Raw genomic sequence first — 21349 nt, forward strand, 5'->3', positions numbered from 1 at the left:
CAATTACACACGACAGCAGGGGAGGACACGAAACTGAAAATGCTGACACCAAGATGCGGACCATAAACATAACAGAGAGAGGCAGAGAGAGAGAGAGAGAGAGAGAGAGAACATGACGGAAAGAGGAAAACACAGAACACAAGGAGTGGGAGCAAAGATAAGATACACAGCAAATCCAGCATGTCCAAATTAACACTGTCGGATTTGATTTCAACACTATTAAAGTGTCTATATGGGTCCACACCAGAGAGTGTTAATTTAACTCTTTTTGGAGAGTTGGTACGTTAACTCTGATTTAGTGTTAAACACCAAATCTGTCTGGAGTTGATAATTTAACACTTGGTGTTAAGAGTTTATATATTAACTCTCAAAGAGTATTTTAGTTTAACTACGTAAGAGTTATCTTCTAATTCATTCTAAAAAGCGGGAATTTTACTGTTCTGAACTTCTAGAAATTTCTTTTGGAAATAAACATTTACTAAAAAGATGCAATGGTTTTTGAAAAACATTTATTCTGAACTGTGCACCACAATTTCAAAACATTTTCTGAAAGATGTAACAGTGTACATGTTCTCACTTTCATTAGAATTGTGTTTATCAAAAGGTCTGACATGGTAAATGCAAATAACAGCATTCTCATCACTTATTTCTTCAATACAATATGCATGTCCTTCATTCATCCCTCTGTGGAACTTCAACGCACTTCTGCTCTCCCCCATATTCCATCTTCACAAGCATATCCTGTGCGGAGATCGAATAAAAATTAGTTGACACTAATTAATGGCACAAATAATCCAGTAAACAATTGCAGCACAGTAAAAAAAAAAGGAATCCTCTTTGAGCCATTACTTGTGTAAAGTATTTTCCCAAAAGACAAGGACACAGGCAACAGGTAATACTGAACTAAATGTAAAACCTCAACCTTTTTCATTTTTACCTAAACCGTGTGCACAAAACTCTGGAGGGATCTATGCTAACGTAGAATCCAGTCAGGACGTCAGCTACTGCTGTTTGCTCGTTTGTTTGTTTTTTATGGGCGATCGTTTTCAGGCTTCAAGTAGCACCATTATACCAACATTTCACATTCTAGACATTGTTTTAGGTGTATTTGACCAAAAGTTTGACTGAAAATTCACATGCAAGCTTTTTTTCAAGGCTGTGGTATTTGCCCGCAAACGATACCTTTCAGCTAGCTAAAACAGAATATTATGCTATCAGCGAGCAACATGGCTAATGCCTTTCACACAGCTTTGTCTCAACTCCAAAGAGCCACAGAAGTAAAAGCTCATAATAATAATTGAAACAATCTTTGAAAAAATGACTTACCAAGCATGGCAAACAACTCAAATATGTAGAGCAAAATGTTCTGAAACGGCTTCACTTCAGCTTCGATTGGAGCCGTGCTGGGGGCGGAGTCTGTGAATTTACTCTGTTGGTGTCATAGCCCCTGTAGGAGTTCAGAGTTAAGAGGTCAAGAGTTAATGTTTCCATTGTAACACCTCCAGATTTGACAGAGAAACACTCATTTTTAACACTCGATTTTAACTACTATCATTTTACACCTCAGAGTTACATTAAAAGAATGTGACTCTACTTAGAGTAAAATTAACTCTACTTTTGCAAGAAGACTATTAACACCAAAACATTTAACACTTTTGAATTTGCTGTGTAAGATAGAACTTTATTAATCCCTCGGGTGGGTTCCTTTGGGAAATTTGGTTTCCAAATAGCACAGCACCGACAGAAGTTACAGAATGTGAGCAGAATACCATATCTACACATATATAAATACAGAGACATATATAAATAAAGAGTATACAAAAGGGATAAATAGGAATAAGAATACAAGGGAATTGCACATTTCAAGTATTGAAGTCTATTGCACCGTTGGTTATTAACAAAAAGTATTGCACAGTGAAAAGGCACTACAGCTTGCTTGTTCCCCCCTCCTTTGTCCTCCTGTTTCCCCTCCCTCCCCTCCAGAGAGGAGTTAAACAGTCTGATGGCGTGTGGGACAAAGGAGTTTTTAAGTCTGTTAGTTCTTGTCTTGGGGAGAAGCAACCTGTCACTGAACAGACTCTTCTGGTTGTTTATGGCCGTGTGCAGAGGATGCCCAGCATTGTTCATAATGTCCATCAGTTTCTTTAATGTCCTTTTCTCTGCCACTGTCATCAGAGTGTCCAGCTTCATGCCGACCACAGAGCTAGCCTTCCTGATCAGTTTCTCCAGCCTGGATGAGTCCTTCTTTGCTGTGCTGCTCCCCCAGCACACCACAGCATAGAAAAGTACTCCAGCAACCACTGACTGCACAATAACTCACATCACTATATACACGGTCACACAGAGGGAGACAATGGGGGATAAAGACACGAAGGGAAATCCAGTAAATTAACCTGAACAACTTAGGACCCATAGAATAACAAATGAACGTAACATGACACAGGAACACAGGAAAACTAAGAACGTTGGGTCAAATGACCCAGGATCCTGACATATTGTGAGCTGTAGAAGGATGAGATGGACTGATGTTATCTGACACGACCTCCGTCTGCAGAAAATGTGCCGATGAACAATCACAGGCGATTGTTTCCACACAGCAGTCTGGATTTATTTCAGCTCACAGCTCCAACATTACAACCATTTTAAATTCAAACACTTTCATCAGCCTGAATATCAAACATCATCACTTACAAACTGAGTCACAGTCAGCTGACTGCTCCTGTAGATGGAGGACAAATGTTTATTACAGCTACAGCTGTGGAGGAGATGTGAACAGAAAATCATGAGGGTAAAGTTCAAACTGAGCCAACCAGCCCCGTCATGTTCCAACATGACTCTGCATGAGCAAAGAAAGTCCACAGAGAGTTTGGTCTGGAAGAACACCTTTATGATAAATTGGAGTGAATAATGTGAGCCAGGCCTCCTCATCCGATGTCAGTGTCTGACCTCACAATTGCGTCTGGAAGTGTGTTCAAATAAAATTCCCATAAACACTCCTAAATCTTGTGGAAGTCATTTCTAGAAGAGTTTAAGCTGTTACAGCTGCAGCAGTGGGAAGACATCAATTTTAATCCTTTGGATTAAGAATAGGATGTCAGTCAAGTTCATATGTATGTAAAGGCAGACAATCAAATACTTCCTGTAATATAGTGTGTCATAAATTTCTCAACCTTCTCAAAAATCAATCAAAAACAAATCTCCTCATACTCAAGCTAAAATGTTAAAATAGAAAAAAAAGATTAAAAAAAGATGTTTACAGCTTTACACACAAATGTTTGTCTCATTGACCTGTTTAAATATTAACAATGCTTAATAACTGATCCATGATCCATCCATCCATTCGCTTCTCAGGGTCGCGGGGGGCACTGGAGCCTATCCCAGCTGTCATAGGGCAAGAGGCAGGGTACACCCTGGACAGGTCGCCAGTCTGTCGCAGGGCCAACACACAGGGACAGACAACCATTCGCACTCACATTCACTCCTAGTGGCAATTTGGATTATCCAATTAACCTATCCCCACAAGCTGCATGTCTTTGGACGGTGGGAGGAAGCCGGAGTACCCGGAGAGAACCCACGCAAACACGGGGAGAACATGCAAACTCCACACAGAAAGACCCCGGCCTGATGGTGGAATTGAACTCAGGACCTTCTTGCTGTGCGGAAACAGTGCTAACCACCATGCCACCGTGCTGCTGATATATGATCCATTATTAGTTATTAACAACATCTCAGGAAAAACGCTTCAGAATTATCTGTATTAAAAAGAATCTACCAGTGACAACAAACAAAAGCCTGTAGTTGTTCTGACATCAGTATTAATGTTAATTATTTCAAATCTTTATAAGAAGGATTTGTGAACTACAGAAGTCGAATTTTACCCTGAGGAAACCTACCAATGACAGTCCCATGCATGTTAGCCTCTTTGTGAGTGTTTATGCATTATGTTGTCTGAGCATTGCTGACCAAAGTGACTGCTGGTGAAACCTGAGTGACGTACCAGTTTGAACTGGTCTGCTCCACTGTGGTTATTGTTCATGTGACACTTCCACCTACTGCTGGACCACAGTTTGTGCTGAAAGTTGCTTCAGAGAGAAGGAATAACAAAACAGAAGAAATAGTCTTTTTACCACAGGTCTGATGACCTGATATGTTTCCACTTTAGTTGATTCATGCATGCAACAATCACAGCTTTCAGCAGACTAACATGCGTCAACCAATCATTAATAGCTCCACGTTTAACAACACAGGAAGATATCAGAATCAGAATCAGAATCAGAATACTTTATTGATCCCTGGGGGAAATTATTTTTTGTTACAGTGCTCCATTTTAAACCAACATTAAGACAAGACAGACAATACGCTAACTAAGAATAGTACAATATATACATATATATACATACATACATACATAAGTCACTTATAAATAAATAGTTGGAAAAGAAACATGTGTAGCTGTAGCAGCAAACAGTGTGTTAAGTGGATGCGTTGTACAGGGAGATGGCCACAGGCAGGAATGATTTCCTGTGTCGTTCAGTGGTGCTTTTCGGTAATCTCAGTCTCTCACTGAACGAGCTCCTGTGACTGACCAACATGTCATGGAGTGGGTGGGAGGTGTTATCCAACATTGTCTTTATCTTGGACAGCATCCGCCTCTCCGACACCACCTTGAGGGAGTCCAGCTCCATCCCCACAACATTGCTGGCCTTACGGATCAGTTTATTAAGTCTGTTGGCATCTGCGACCCTCAGCCTGCTCCCCCAGCATGCAACAGCATAGAGGATCGCACTGGCCACAACAGACTCATAGAAAATCCTCAGCATTTTCTGGCAGATGTTGAAGGACCTCAGTCGCCTCAAAAAATAGAGACGACTCTGGCCCTTCCTGTAAAGTGCTGTGGTGTTTTTAGCCCAGTCCAGTTTATTGTCAATGTGTACTCCAAGGTATTTATAGTCCTCCACAATGTCAACACTGACCCCCTGGATTGAAACAGGGGTCAAGTGTTTCCTGGTCTTCCTGAAGTCCACGATCAGTTCCTTGGTCTTTGCCACGTTGAGCTGCAGATGATTCTGCTCACACCACGTGACAAAGGAGTCGACCACAGCCCGGTACTCTGTCTCATCATCCCTGCTGATGCATCCAACCACCGCAGAGTCATCAGAAAACTTCTGAAGATGGCAGGTCTCTGTGCAGTGGCTGAAGTCTGTGGTGTAGAGGGTGAAGAGGAAGGGGGAGAGGACAGTCCCCTGTGGTGCCCCTGTGTTGCTAATCACCTTGTCAGACACACACTGTGGGAGACGTACATATTGTGGTCTTCCTGTCAGGTAATCAACAATCCAGGACACCAGAGAAGCATCCACCTGCATCGCTGCTAACTTATCACCCAGGAGGGTCGGCCTGATGGTGTTGAAAGCACTGGAAAAGTCAAAAAACATGACCCTCACAGTGCTCGCGGGCTGGTCCAGATGGGTGTAGACACGATTGAGCAGGTAGATGATGGCGTCCTCTGTTCCGAGACGAGGCTGATAAGCGAACTGAAGGGGATCCAGATGTGGTCTTACTATGGGTCGCAGCTGGTCCAGGATGCCTTTCCAGGGTCTTCATGATGTGGGAGGTCAGTGCCACGGGCCTGTAATCCTGGGGGCCACTGGGACGAGGCGTCTTTGGTACAGGGACGAGGCATGATGTCTTCCACATCACCGGGACCCTCTGCAGACTCAGACTCAGCATAAACAGTTTATGAAAGACTCCACACAGCTGGGGGGCACAGGCCTTGAGGACAAGGGGACTCACTCCGTCTGGTCCAGCAGACTTGCCTGAGTGAAGTCTCCTCATTTGCATCTCAAGATAGAACCATGATGTGCTACTTCACATGTTTCGGGTTCAGAAGCCAGCAGAATGTGTATGTAATCAGTTATGTGAGAGCAGCTCTTTAAAAGGAAGCTTCCAACTGATTTTAAATAGAGGAAATCAGATGATAAATGTTGGTGTGAAAAAGGAACCATAGCAGAGATAATGCAAATGACCTCCTAATGCTTCTTTAGCTAGAGGCTGCTTTCAGAGCCACAAGGAGTCTGTTGTGGGTCAGTTGAATGTCGAGAATTCAATTCAATTCAATTCAAGTGCCCCCAGTCTATGTTCCTGTCTCATCCCTCTGTTGTTTTCACTTCTTCAATCCATCTGCTGTCACTCCACATCCAGCCAGTAGGTGTCCTCACACTCTCCTCCTGCTTTGAGTTACTCCCACAGTGCCCTCATCTGTTTTCCCTTCCCTGCTCGGCCATTAAAACTGCCATCTTGTTCTTGTTTCTTCTTGATGTTCAGCTCTTTGTTCTGCTTTCTGCCTGGAAGCTTCTTCATACTCAAAAATCTCAACAGTTCTTTGAAAACAAAGTAAAAAAGTGAATGTGAGTGAAATCAGTCCAAACTAACAGAGTGAAGAGCAGCAGATGAAGCATCAAAGTCACAAAAAGTAAGGAAAGAAGGAACAAAAGTGCCATCTGTGTCCTTTCAAACAAACAAGCATCAGTGTCCAGGACTAAAACATGAATCCAGCAGCCTCGCCTCTGTCAGTGCGCCCCAGGGTGGCTGTGGCTACAATGTAGCTTGCCAACACCTGTGTGTGGATGTGTAAAGCGTCCACTTTTATATTTTGTGTGATGGCATTATAATTTAAGTTATAAATTTCTGTCAAATCCTTTGGTATAATGACTCCAAGATATGTCAGTTTGTTAGTATTCCATTTGAAATCATACATTTTACGTATGTTTTCTTTTGGTACATAGTTGTAAGTTAGAGTTTGGTTTTTGTGTATATTTAATTTGTAACCCAAGAATTGGCTAAACGGTTCAAGGCGCATCATCAGTTTGGGAAGACTAGAGTCCGGATTTGACAAGGTCAAAAGTATGTCATCTGCGTATAAGCATATTTTATACTCCACTCCTTTAACCTGAATGCCCTCGATTTTCTGGTCTTCTCTAATACATTGAGCCAGGGGCTCTATAAAAAATGCTAACAAGGTAGGGCTTAGGGGGCACCCCTGACGACATCCTCTCTCCAGTATAATTGTCCTGGACAGATTTCCATTCATTTTAATCCGCGCAGTTGGACAACTGTATAGCGATTTCAAACAGCCTATGATCTGCTCTTTGAAGCCAAACTGTTTTAGATAAAGAAATTCCCATTGCACCACATCAAAGGTTTTCTCTGCATCCAAACTCAAAGCAACTGATATAAATTGATTTTGACTCATAATATTTATTAGGTATAATGCTCTTCTTGTCCTGTGTTTGTCTATATTTTATGAAACCCGTTTGGTCGTGGTCGATCAAGTCGGGACTAATATTTTTCCGTCTTCTTGCAATGATTGAAGTAAATATTCTGTAATCTATATTTAAGACTGAGATAGGTCTATATGAGGTGCACTCTGATCTGTCCTTTCCCTCCTTTGGAATCACAGATAGGATAGCTTGTTTACAGGATACTGGAGTCTCTCCTCCCTTCAAGATATAATTAAAACATTTTAACAGCACTGGTGACAAAAGGTCCCTATACCGCTTAAACCATTCTGCAGGGAATCCATCTGCTCCTGGCACTTTGTCTTCAGCCTAGATATAGCTTTATCAAGTTCTGCGTTAGTAACCTCTTGCGTTAGTATTTTGTTTTGTTCTTCTCCTATGGAAGGCAAATCTAGAGACTCCAGAAATCCTTTCACTAGTGATGAATCCATTATTTGGGGTTGAGTGTAAAGCTCTTTGTAATGTGATGCAAAAGATTCTTCTATATCTTCGGGTTTGTGGGAATAGGTCTTAGTGGATTTTTAATTTTTGTAACTGTTCTATAAGCAAAGAGCTTACCTCTTTTAACCCTAACCCTATTAACATTAAGTGTTACTAAACTGTACTCTTAAAATGACATGTCTTGTATAAGTCAGAGCATTTACCTTGTAAGACCTGGGTGATAAAACAAAACAAAAAACAAAACAAATAAACAACAACAAATAAACAAAAAACACCCACACACAACATAAATTTGATTTCAAAATTTGAAACTTGAACTTTAACTAAAACAGAACAAATGAGAGAACTGTGGTTTCGACTAAAAAACAGAATTCCCCAAAAACCCTTTGGAGAGGAAAGCTGTCGTTTCACAAGCGGCCTCTCCTGTGTAAAGTGACGTCTCCTGAGGTTATGCATAAACAAAATACCACAAAGTAAGAAGTAATCAAACAATCAAACAGTGTTTTAATCTCTAAGTACTCTAAGGCAGACATTTAACTTTCAGTATATATTTAGGTGTAAAATGAAACCTAAACGTTTACACTAAATTGTATTGTGTACAGTGTAAGGCTGAAATGTCAATCCTTACCCAGGAAAAGTCAAATCGGTAGAGAAACTGAATTTCTCAACTATTCAGCTTAGAACATGATCAAACTGTGTCCCTTGGTTCATGTCGAAATGCCTAGAACATCATCTTCGCTCTCTCTTGATGTTCATCACGGTTCCGGCATCCCGCTGTCTCTGCTGTCTTCCAGGAAAGGTGCTTCAGCTTTTCCTGTGTTGCATCCATGGATTGGGCCTGTTCTCCCGCGGAGCTCAGAACCTTCCTTTTCTGATGGGGGCGTAAGCCTTTCTTTTCTGTTGAATTTCAGTGGGATAGTCCTGGTCAAAGTAGATTCTCACTCCGTTCAGAAAGACCTTTCTTTTTCCAAGCAGAGCAGAGCACCAGTTCTTTAATTCTGTACTTCAGAAAGTAAATCACTATTGACTGGGGGCTGGCATTCGGCGGTGGCTTCGGGCTGAGAGCTCTATGACATCTTTGCATTCCCAGCTCAGTATCACTTAGGGACAACTCCGATTTAATAAATGTTTCCAAGAACTCCCGTAGGTTGTTCCCTTCCGTGTGTTCTGGGATTCCATAAACACGAATGTTGTTTCTTCGTGATCGGGCTTCCAGGTCTGTCAGTTTAGCTTGTATATTTTCTTGTGCTTGAATAGCTTGAAGCAGAACCTCGTTAGCTACGGTAGCCCACTCCTCCACCTCCGCCACCCTCCCTTCTGCCCCATCCACTCTACTTATTGTGTCCTTTATGTCTCTGACAATTTCGTTTAATATGTTATCAATATCTTTTCTAAAACACGTAAGTTCCGTGGAGAAGGCATCTTTGAAATTTTTCAGGTCTGTTTTCATGTCCAACCTGGTAGCTTTTAGCTCTTCGTGGATAGCACGGATGCTAGCTTGCAGGCCATCTATACCCTCGTCGCTGTCATCATCTGTGTCTTGCCTCTCTGTTTACGACCAGTTTTCCCCTCCATTAGTGTAAAATGCTGTCAGAGTAATAATTCGAGTAAATTTGGGGATTTTTGGTTAGTGAGTCTGGGAGCTCTCACCTTACACATACCGGAAACCCCCTGGGTACACCCTTCTAAATGTATAATTGAGGTTTCCAGTTCAAAATAAACCACAATTTCAAAGACAAAAGTCCAAATGGCAACATTCATTTGACATTGCATAGACCTTGTTAGCTAGTTGCAACAAAACCTTAATTTGGAGGAACAGGTCCAACTTGCCCACACCAAATCCACTTCCTGTGTGTGGAGATGTCTGTAAAACTCCTCAAAGTAAAATGTCCAAAGGTCCAGGGGAATGTGTGTGTGTGTGTGTGTGTGTGTGTGTGTGTGTGTGTGTGTGTGTGTGTGTGTGTGTGTGTGTGTGTGCCGTGCAGCACAGGAACAAAATCAACTGGTCTGTCGGTGGGATTGGCTCGCCATCAATATCAGATCCATTCTAATGCATCGAAAAGAAACCCTGACCTGTCAACAACAGTGTCATAGGAAACACTGAGTTTCCAAATTATCACACTTCACACACTGTTAGCACATAAAAGTACTGTTTGTAACATTAACCATGTTTACAACTGAAAATAAAACTGTGAAATATGTAATAATCGTTGCATTGGTTTCAAGGGCTTCTTCAGTCTTTTCAGTAGTTAAAATATTTACAATTTCAATCACATTTTGAAGAAAACACAACTGTAGGGCATCGCCTCAAGTTTTGTTCAGCAAATAAAGATTTCCACAAAACATTGTAACCTATTTCTCCAGTAAAAACACTAAACACTACAAACATTTTACTCACAGTGAACTCATAATAAGTGCAAATAAACAATGAACAGGTAAAATAGTTTGCTCACCGATCTCACAAGAGGACAGCGCAGGAGCGTGAGATGGCACCGTCTCTAAGCCCTGACATTCCACGACCAAACAATGCGGAGAGAACCAGAACTAGTTAGTTGTTTTGAACTTAACGCATCATTTTAGCAGTACACATGCATGAAAGCATTTTTAGCATAAGCAGCTAGTGTTAACTCTTCCTTCTATATTATTTTTGTACCTTTTTTCAGCGAATCTCTCCCTCTTTTTCCCTGCCAGTGTATTCAGAGCTAATGGGGCATAGCTTGTGCTCTCTCAGACGGAGATGGCAGGCGGAACAATGCATCATTTTGCAGATGCTCATCAGCTCTCCACCTCCACCATCTGCTGCAGCAGAAATGGTAATAATACTCTCATTATTCTCATATATTACAATCCATCCATCCATTCGTTTCCGCTTCTCCTTTTCAGGGTCGCGGGGGGCACTGGAGCCTATCCCAGCTGTCATAGGGCGAGAGGCAGGGTACACCCTGGACAGGTCGCCAGTCTGTCGCAGGGCCAACACACAGGGACAGACAACCATTCACACTCTCACATTCACCCCTAGTGACAATTTGAAGCATTTGTTTGTAAGTTGTGTGTTAAACACTTTATCTGTTTTGTTGTATCTGTGAATATCTTTCCTGAACTTAACTCTTGACAACTATCAGTGAGTTGTTCTGGTAGCAGGTGATATTTTTCTTAAGAAATCCTCTCTCAAAAAGCCTTAAGGATGTCTAGTGATGTGGTGTAAAACACAAGTATTTCCAGGAGTAGTTCTGGATAAATAACTTTATGAAACTCAAATGCAGTAGAATATAATAGAATAGCCCTTTATTGTCATTGCACATGTACAACAAAATCATGGGTGCTCCATGCCAACTGTGGAGGATTAAAAAAATATAAATAGTAAAGACATCAGGAATAAATAGCAAATGAACTGATATATATACAGTCAAGAGGAATATATACAAAACAAGAGAAAGGCACACAATGGAGAGTAAAGTGCTTGGAAGCAGTGCAAAAGGTCTGTGTATAGAGTTCGTATGTGAGAAAAGGGTTACGGGGTGCAAGGGGTTACCCTGGTTTTACTGAGGCTGGAGGATCTGGCAATGGCCTCCAGGTGAGGCAGAGGGCAGCCAGTGATTTTTTGCATTGTGTTGATTACCGTCTGCACAGGCTTCCTGTTTTCAGTAGTGGCCCCTGCGTACCAAACACCCAGGCAGGAGGAAAGCACGCTCATTTAATGCTTCCTCTGTTACTTTACAAGCTAAGCTATATGGTATGAGTGTATTGTGCTTACTGTGCACAAAATTATGGGTAATGTCTGTCAGATAAACTGGAATGATGGTCAGCAAAATGGAGCACCATGTATGCGTTCTTGTTCCAGCTAGTATCCCTGTCACACAGCTGGGGGAGTGTGTGCAAGGTTGTGTGGAACAGAGCCGGTGAGGCAGTTGTAAAGAGAGATTATATGGATCCAGAGACACTAGTTTTGGCCCACTGAGACTGCAGTTAAAAACTTCTCCTGAACTTGAAACCATACTTCCATTAAGATAGAAAAAGCTGCACGGTGAGGTTTGATCTCAAGTTCTAACTACAGGAAATGTTAGTAAATACATATGAAAAAAGTCTGAAGATAATAACTGTTTGTGTTGACTGTCAAATGTTTTTTGTTAGTGTAACATTTGTATAACACAAATATCACAGTAATCATATAGTGGTCAGTAAAATGTATTTAGAACTTGCAAATTGATAATGGATTCATCATCTCTTAAGTCATCACAAAGAAATTAGATACAAAATGTGAAAATGGACTCATCTTAGTGAAAAAAGTATTAGTAAAACAATGACACACTGACTGACTTTCAGCAAGCTTTCCAAACAGACATAAGCATGTTTCTCTGTGACAGCAGCTGCCAATCAAATGCCTCATCTTATAGAATCAGGTTATTAATCAAAATAAAACTAATAGAATAAATCAGCCAGACGAGAGTTACTACTAATGGCTGAGGTTAGCTTTATTGTTTTAGTATGACCAGTTTAACAGCCACCCTGCCGCCCGACACCAGGGGGCGATAGAGACGCTTTGCTTTCAGTTTTTGAAAGGTCGTGAATTTATTTCTGTAGTCGTTGGTCTGTGACGCATCGGGTCAGCCAATCGGGTTGCGTCAGGCAATTTAAGACAACAAACAGAGGAGACGTTTCAACAAGTGTTCAGCTGAGTAAGTCCATTGTGTTATGTGAGTTGTGCTGATACAGGAGCGACACAGCTAAGCTACTCAAGATGCAGCAGATGCAGTAGGGGAATAGCTCTTCTCTTTAGCCAGCTAGCGTTACAAGATAAACTGCGGCTGCAGTTGGCTTTAAGGCGCCCGAAAGTACCGGAAGTAAGTTAGTTCATTTTCAAAATAAAACCCAGTCACAAAGTATCAGAATCAGAATTTATTTATCCCCAAGGGGCAACTAATAAACAACAAAGCAGCATAACGTTTAGATAAGGACAATAAGAACAGGCAATAAGAGTGAAGTATTAAACTCATTTGCTGAAACGATTCTTTACAAAACACTAACAAAAGTAGACATTATTAGGTATAATTAAGTTGAATGAGAATTACAGATTCGAAGATGCGTGAGAGTATTTTAGAATCTGTTGTCGAAAAACACTTGATGGTGCTCGTAGAAACCCAGGTTAAGATTACTTTATTTATACCCACAGGTAAATTTGCTTTACAGAAAAACCCCTTCACAAACACACATACCTAATGAAACCTGACAAAACACATATGTAGTAATTAAACAATATGAATCAGAGCCAAGTCAAATAAGTGTGAAAGCCGCAAATATTTGACTATTTGTGTTGTTAATAAGCGTAATGATGGTTTGACGTTATACTCGTGTTACAGTGAAGAAAAGATTGACCTGCTAGGCGAGTGAGTCTTTTCACTTTATATTTGGATCATTTTGAGCCTCACATCGAAAATGTTGTCAAAGTTAATATGAAAAATCTGTTTTATTTAATAAGGTAATCATAACTCAAGAAACTACTCAGTTCAGTCTTCATTAGCAGCATGGTTTGCTCAGTTGCCATGGCGATAATTCAGGTGTGAAATGGCCGTAAGAGATATCTCCATGACAACTGAGCAAACTCCATCTATGGTTGAAGACTTTGCTTTGTCATCATTAAGTGTTTTTGACCTAGTAAAGATCCATTCACAGTCAAAGTGGGGACTCGGTTTCTCTCAAATGTGATGCAAAACACACCACAGTGTTTCACTCATTAAAGTAATGGTAGTTTGGGGTGTTTGGACAGAACATTATGTTTTCTAATCTGTTTTCTGCACGTAATATACCAACAGTACAGTGTGTCATATTTTCTAGTAGGTGTATTCCTTATCAGTCTCCACTATAGGCAACGCAGTAACTTTTCAAAGAAGAAAAAATCACCCTAAATAGTAACAGAAATGCTATTTTGTCTGAAAATTCTGGTTTAAAACCGTTTAGAAATAAATGTTGTCTCTATAAGAAACGACTTAGAATTTATACAACCAACTGAACGATGTTTCATTTCATTTCACTGCATTCTTCCAATCTTGATATTTCATACAGTGAAACAGTGTCAAAGCAAGATGAGCCAGCAGAAATGATATTGCCTTTCACAAAGTGCTTACTATGGGTTGACAGGTGCTTTGAAGTTTATTTGGATGGATAGGAAAGTTTATTTTGTTGAGGTAGGACGCTGACTTTGGATGGTTTTGACTCCTGTGAACACATTTTTAAAAGGAACATGCTTAAGTGGTTTGTTGGGTTCTTGTGGGCAGTGCATTCTCCTTGAACAGTTGGCTGTGGTCAGGCAGTTCGGTTACAACTGTTCTGTGTTTTTCAAATGTGATGAAAACATGTGACATCCATACGTCCACTCAGCCTTGCGTGCGGTTTGTGCACGTTAGTAGTTGTGAACAGACCTGCAGTGAATTACACTGATGTGCTTCTGAACAGGCTTTCTGCTCCTGTTAAATGAAAACCTGAAATCTTGAAAGGACATGAGAACATTAGTGTTTGGATGATTCATAGGGTGAATTGTTTCAAGCCCTTCCCGGGCCAAAACCCTAGTTATCTCACATATTTCATACACTATTCTCATTCATTTGAATGATGCAACAAAACAGAAATAGCATTCTGTGAATGGCATATGGACTCTTTGTAACTGAGCATTAAGTAGGTGAGGGTGATGCTTCTCATAATGTTCATAAAAATGTTTTATTGTGTGTTGTTCTTTCCTAGTTTCCTGCTGGTGGATGAGGTGAGCGTGATTATGTCTCGCAGACTAACCAAAGAAGAGCTGGATGCACAGTTTGAGCAGTTCTTAAAAGAGGTAACGCAACATTAATGCGTCTGTGCCGATGTTTGTAAATCATCCTCACACTATCAATTACCCGTATAAAGTCTTTCATTCATCTGATTCTGATCATCAAAATCTAAATGGTCACTTATTATTTTGGGTGGTGGGTTTTTCATCTGTACCCCTCTTGGGCTATATTTAGAACTGCCTGTAAACATTAATGACCAGCTTTACAAGCAAAGATTAGCCTACAGTCAGCGCCCCTTAGAGCGCCGACTGCATGTGAACTGTGCTGGTGCTGAAAGGCTAATATCAGAAGTGATTTTACTGAGAAGTGTTCGTATCTCAGCCAAACAGAGGGAGCTCTTTGTGTATGTAATATCAAAAATGTCACCGTGATCAGTGGTCCCTTTATATCAGCAATAAAAAACAGGAAACCACAGTTTTGTCTTAAGAGCATCTCTTTGTCAGTCTGTTTCAGATGACTCTGTGGATTTAGGTGCTGCTGACAAGCAGCCACACTCTAAAAGCAACCAGAAACCAAGAGTGAGGCAAGATGAGGCACTCAGTGGTGGAGGATCAGCAGCAGGTAATAATGATAAAACATCCAGCACATGCACATGTGAGACATTAGCTTTATTGTAGATCATTCTCTCCTCTCTCTCTGTTTGTGGGGGTTTTTTCTTAGATGCAGAAATCTGTAAATAAAAACATGAATTAGGCTGCGTCCACACCAGGGCTGCCACAAACGATTATTCTGATAGTCGACTAATCAGATCATCATCCATTGGACGTAAAAGTACAGCTTATTGCACCAGCAGCATCTGCTCTGATATAACTATCATTAGCTTACAGCTTTAAGTGTGTAAGGTGCTAACTAACAATAAAGACAAGATGATAGTTTATTACATTTTAATGAAATTTGCAGATTGTTTCGGTGAAGTTTAATAAACTCCTTGCTATCTAAAATATAACAGGACACCGGAGTAAACTCTCCAGCATCTCACACTTCTGATAATCAGCTGTCTGCTTGAGGTTTATTCAGCTGTGTAAAAACTTTAATCTCAGCCAAACCGAGTTACTCAGGAACAAATAAATACTAAAAAAAAGATAACATTACATATTACAAATAACATTTTTAAGTTATCTAAGTGACTCATATATCATGTTTAACCTGAGTAGTGAAGTGGATCTTACAAAGCTTCAAACGACGCGTCGACTATTAAATCAGTCGTCGACGGTTTTGATAGTCGACGTAATCGTGACTAGTCGACTAATCGTGGCAGCCCTAGTCTACACTAATCTGGATAAATTTGAAAACGGTGTTTTCATCTAAAAACGCTCCGTGTCCACAGGAGCCGACGAGTTTTTCATCCACAATGAAACGACTAAAAACGCCTACGTTCCAGTACTGCTCATGCGTGAAACGTGAGACAATTCAACCTGCCTCATTTCTGTCTGCTGTTTATTTACTTTCCAACTCTCTGAAACGTCGCGGCAAAATGTCGAGGAAAAACACAGAGTTTTTTAAATGGACTAACAATGAGGTGGAGTTGTTGCTGCGAGTAACACAAGAGTACAAAATTGAAAAGCGAGCGAGAATATAGACCAAAACAAATATGCCGAAATTAGCATTTGGTCCTCTTTGAAGAAAAGCTTTGGGGAGCATGTGCAAACAGATAGTAATCTTTAACGGGGCTGTGAAAAATGGGAAAAGACTAAACAAGTGCTGCACCATGCCGTCCGTCATCTTAGTTGAATTGGTCGCATGACTGCATCATGTGACTAAAATGCGTTATCATTTTTCGAAAGCCTCTGTTTTGGCTTTAGCTTTTCCACACTGCAACGCAAAAACTGCGTTTTCTAATTTATGGGGAAGACCCCAAACCTCCCTCCTCCTGCTCATGTGTAGTGCTGCTGCGTGTTGTTCTAAAGTGCATGTGGGGCGATCGTGGTTCAAGAGTTGGGAGTTCGTCTTGTAATCGGAAGGTTGCCGGTTCGAGCCCCGGCTCTGACAGTCTCGGTCGTTGTGTCCTTGGGCAAGACACGTCACCCGTTGCCTACTGGTGGTGGTCAGAGGGCCCGGTGGCGCCAGTGTCCGGCAGCCTCGCCTCTGTCAGTGCGCCCCAGGGTGGCTGTGGCTACAATGTAGCTGCCATCACCAGTGTGTGAATGTGTGTGAATGGGTGGATGACTGGATATGTAAAGCGCTTTGGGGTCCTTAGGGACTAGTAAAGCGCTATATAAATACAGGCCATTTGCATTTAAAACACGGGAGGGCATGGTGCTGCTGCCAGAGAGCAGCAGGTGCCAGCACGGCCAGAGGTGAGGCTGAATACACAGACCGTCCTCTGGATGCCATGTAGCATGTAGCAGGCCCTACATGTATGTGTTATGAGAGTGTGAGTGATGTGGATGTCTGTGGATTCTGTAAGGATGAAACCTGCCTGCCGGTTTTCTAAGCTTTACCCTGAGATTCTGGCGTTTCTAGCAAAATACATTTATATTCAAAGAGCTACTTTTAAACCCAGCCCTGTTTATTGTGGCTTCTAAATGCATTTTTTTGAGTAATTGACTTTGTTCTGACTTTTTCATTGCAGTTATTTTATGCATCTAATGCAGGAATTGCAGCTTCTTTTAATCGCATGTTTTTATCATTGCATAAACCACAAGGATGTATTTGTTAGCAGTTGGGAACATGTTTTACTGTTTACTCATATTTAATACAAACGAAAGCCTCGAAGGGGATTTGTGTCTCTGGTAGAAACCAGCAAGCAGCCACTCATCAAACTAAAATAACAACAATAATAAATACATCTTAAGAACACATTTATACTGTTTACTATAAAATGTTATACATAAGAAACTATAAACAGGAACCTTTCAGACTAGAGCTAATATTGAACTTAAATGTGCTCTAAGCTGCTCCAGTGCGTTCTGAATGTGTTGGGTTGCATCCAGCTAAACGTCTGACAGTCACTCGAATAACTATTTATTTTTTGTACGTTGTCTTCACTTCACCCATTCACACCAGCACGTCCTTCTTGTTTTAGTGCTTTCTGTCTAACATTCACACACATTCATACTCGGCTGCATCAGAGACCAACGTGGCCTCAGCATGTTGCTCAGGGATACCAGCCACCCTGATTGGGTTATTCAAGTGATGATAGGACCTTACTGTACATGTTAATGTTGGTGTCATTCTATAACATGAGACAGCGAGAAATGTTTCAACAGCACCTAAAACCTGACACAGGCTAAACAGAAAAAATTGAAATGATCTGATGAAGACAGTCAGTGAGCTGATGCCTACACTAGGTGGCAGCGTGGGCCTTTTGTTCAGCCAATAATATCGTTTCTATTATGGTGACTGTGTCTGATGTGTTGTTGGGTCCCAGGTGGTGGATCGATGTTGCTTTTCCTAATTTGTTTAGATCAAGATGTTTTTATTTCTGTCAGCACGGTTGGAATCTCAGATTTCTTTAAGGAAGTCTGAGTCTATTCAAGAGGAGGATGAGGAGGCAGAAGGTATTCACTCAAAGGAGGAAGACCTCGTCCTGAGAGACAACAAAGACACAGAGGGTGAGTCCTTGAACACACAGACGAACCAGCGAGAGCGATATGTGAAGGTATTTAAAAAGCAAACAACAGAGGAGCATGCAGAAAACTCTGCTTAGAAACTTTTTATAAAAGAAAGAAAATCAATAATAGGCTCAAATGGAAAGAAGCCCGAGAAGAAAAATATGCGATGAAGAACAGAAACAGATGTTCAGTGAAATTTGTGAGACTACCAGTTTATTTGGGAGGCTGCAGAAATGTACTGACAGCTAAGAAGGTGTTACACAAATTCATGCTTGGAGAAACTGTGCTAGCACTCCAGTTCTCCCAGATCCAGATCAAAAAGCATTTTTCATCTTTTATTATGTAACCAGGATGGCAATGGTGCAAAACATTTTTTTGAGCATGTAGCACTGAGTAGCTCCACCGTTATTGTCCACCCACATAAAGCACTATACATGAAGGAGTCTTGTGGAGAAGTGCTGTGTTTAAATGTGTGTGCAGGCTCGGCGACGGTGCCAGCTGTGTACATGAGCGCGGTGGGTTTAGACACTCTGGAGGAGGAAGAGGAGAAGGCCAGGTTCTTTGCCCAGCTGGAGGCAGGAGCTTCATCTACTATAGACTACTCCAAGCTGAACAGGGAGCTGGACTCAACACGTTCTACCCCTGCAAACAACTACAGGCATGTCAGCAGCTATGTGTTAGGGCAGGGATAGCTCAGCAGGTAGAGTGGTGGCCCCATGATCGGAAGGTCGGGGGTTAGATTCCCCTGAACAACTACCCTGAGGTACCCCTGAGCAAGGTACCGTCCCTACACACTGCTCCCCGGGCGCCCAGTGGCTGCCCACTGCTTCACTGAGTGAATGGGTTAAATGCAGAGAGGGATTTTCCCCACGGGGACCAATAAAGTACACTTTCTTTCTTTCTGTTACATCCCCTCAGCACTAGTAAATGATCCTTTATTTCACCTCTCTTCATTTTGCCACATTTAGCTCTTGTGTTTCCATTGAGCACTGTGTTCATTCACCCGTCACTAAAACCTGTTCGAACACAGAGAAAGTTCCTGTGCTGCATTTCCTTCTTGCAGTGAGATTCAAACATGAACAAAAGCTTAACAGAAGACCATCAGAACTTTTCACATCTAAATCAGTTTGTGTACATGAGTGCAGAGTGGCAGCAGCAGCAGCAGCAGCAGCAGCCATCAACACAACAGGTTTTCATTGCATTTAGGAAAAAGGAAATCGTTTCTCAAACTAAATATTCAAACATTTGAAAATCAGTTAAAGTCAGTTATGTGCAGTGTTGGTCAAGTTACTTGAAAAAAGTAATCACGCTACTTTACTGATTACTTTTTTTTAAAGTAATTAGTTACTTAGTTACTTTTTAAAACATGATTTATCCCCTAAAAAAACAATAGATCTTTCAGCCCAATTCTACTTTTTCTACATAATCCATCATACAAAATGTAATCAAATGGAAAAGTCTCTTTTTAAAACTTGTTTTATTAGTTTTAATCTTTTAACTTTATGCATCAAGCAAAAATTTAATTATCTGCAACATTCTCTGACTGGAAGAAATTAGTTTAACATTTAAACCTATTTTCTGCACATTCCAGCACATAAAATAAAATATTTGTGTGTTTACACTCAGTCTTTCAAATAGATGCAAGTAAAACACAGCAGAAAATAAATAAAGTCAAAGACTCAGCGGTCCTGTTGCTCTATTTTCACCTGTATATCAGGAGTGGGGCAGGCGGAGGGTTACCCTGGTGCAGGTGTGTCACAGCGGTCAGTGGAAGGATCCGCGAGTTTCTCTGTGAGTTTCACACTGCAGCAGCGTATTTGGTGCTTGATCAGACGTTTAGGGTTTTTTTTCGCTAACAGTAATCTAATTACCTTTTTTGCAATAGTAACCCCTTACTTTACTCATTACTCGAAAAAAGTAATCGGATTACACTGCCCATCTCTGGTTATGTGAAAATGTTTTGTGGACAGCTGCAGAGAGTCTGTCTTTGAGTCACTTTGGGGATCCACCGTCCAAAAATACAAACCTTTATAAAGTTGTTAGCATTACATATTAGTCTGATAAAGCTCAGCAAATATTATCACTTAATACAGTTTTAACTGTTTCAATTAGTAAAGGAATTACAAGTAAATCAATTAAATACCCGTATCTGTTGCTGATGACCGCTATACTGCATAACTACTTACTGAATTTCATGGTAGATACTTTTCTCCCCTCTGTGGTCATTTCAGTTAAATTAGGCTTTTTTCCCTCCTGCCCCGTTCAGCAGCAGCCTAAGGTCCAGAAAGATGCCCGACGGGTTTATTTTTCCGAGTGGATCATTACGGCTTTGCCATACTGGTCCACTTGATTGATCTTTATTTTATTTTTTTAACTTTTAAGTTATTACAATGGGAACATACATGACCAGGGGATAGGAAAGGGAAAGACAGTAAACATCAGCTGGATCACCTGCTGGAAGAAAAGAAGAAACAAGTAAAAAGAGAACAACACAGTAGCAGACCACAGCAGCAGCCTGGATAAGTGTCAGTAACAGGAAATAATAAATACTGAAACTTAATGAGCAGCACGCAGGACTGACAGCGATCAATATGTTTAAAGGCAGCAGCAAAGGTGTCCGTGCACACCTGTGTGCGTGAGCATGCTTATATTCAAAGGGTTTCTCCGTGTAACGATCTATTAGTGGACACAAACGGAGGTGAGCTTGAATACACACATCGTCCTCTGGACGCCATGTAGCGTGCCCACCCCCAAGGCCCCTAAATGAGGCTTCTGAGTAAGACACATGAGTTAATTTTGGACAGTAGTAAAGCACAGCTGTGCTTTCAGCGTCTCTACAACAGCTGCTGCTGTGGAGCTCAGTGTTGTAATTTCAATGTAATAAGAAGGATGTCCTCCCTGCAGGAATGTAGAAGAAGCAGAAGAACCAGTGGAGCGAGGGGGCGGTGATGATCACAGCAAGGCCAGAGGGACGATCAGTCCAGGTAAGAATAATGAAATCTAGGCCAACTCTGCTGTGTCTCTGTCTTTGTCTTAATCATGTCTGTCCTCTCTCAGCCTTCACAGGCTCCCCACACTACAGCGAGGATTTTGAAGATGACGAGGACGTGAAGGTTCCACTGGAGGAGGTTTGTGCTCAAATCTGTACCCGTTAAAGTCAAAAATATTAGAAACTTCATCAGAAAGTTCATTTTCCAATGAAAAGCACACAGAATACAGTTCAATAGTATATACAGTA

General features: G+C 41.2%; 1 protein-coding gene and 2 long non-coding RNA genes across 5 annotated transcripts in view; 2 read left to right on the forward strand and 1 right to left on the reverse strand.

Annotated features, from left to right (window-relative positions):
• LOC146658360 (uncharacterized) overlaps nt 1-10549 on the forward strand; it is a 34091-nt gene extending 23542 nt beyond the window's left edge. The window contains exon 3 of the long non-coding RNA XR_014913692.1: nt 10428-10549. This is a non-coding gene — a long non-coding RNA (uncharacterized LOC146658360). The remainder of the gene's footprint in view (nt 1-10427) is intronic.
• The window catches only part of LOC146658350 (uncharacterized), a 237701-nt gene that overhangs the window by 154675 nt on the left and 61677 nt on the right, over nt 1-21349 (reverse strand). The window lies entirely within an intron of this gene.
• The window catches only part of cep162 (centrosomal protein 162), a 41966-nt gene continuing 32942 nt past the window's right edge, over nt 12326-21349 (forward strand). For 2 of the 3 annotated variants that reach the window (XM_085421960.1, XM_085421963.1), the window contains exons 1-7: nt 12326-12412; nt 14472-14562; nt 15001-15118; nt 17989-18111; nt 18592-18769; nt 21016-21095; nt 21169-21239. In XM_085421960.1, coding sequence (XP_085278086.1) covers nt 14503-14562; nt 15001-15118; nt 17989-18111; nt 18592-18769; nt 21016-21095; nt 21169-21239 — 630 coding nt within the window. In that variant the 5' untranslated portion in view covers nt 12326-12412; nt 14472-14502. The other variant, XM_085421962.1, reaches the window with a different exon arrangement.

This window comes from Rhamphochromis longiceps, linkage group LG11, assembly GCF_057381845.1.
Source record: "Rhamphochromis longiceps isolate RC_006_pf linkage group LG11, R_longiceps_female_GT1.1, whole genome shotgun sequence".
NCBI lineage: Eukaryota > Metazoa > Chordata > Actinopteri > Cichliformes > Cichlidae > Rhamphochromis > Rhamphochromis longiceps.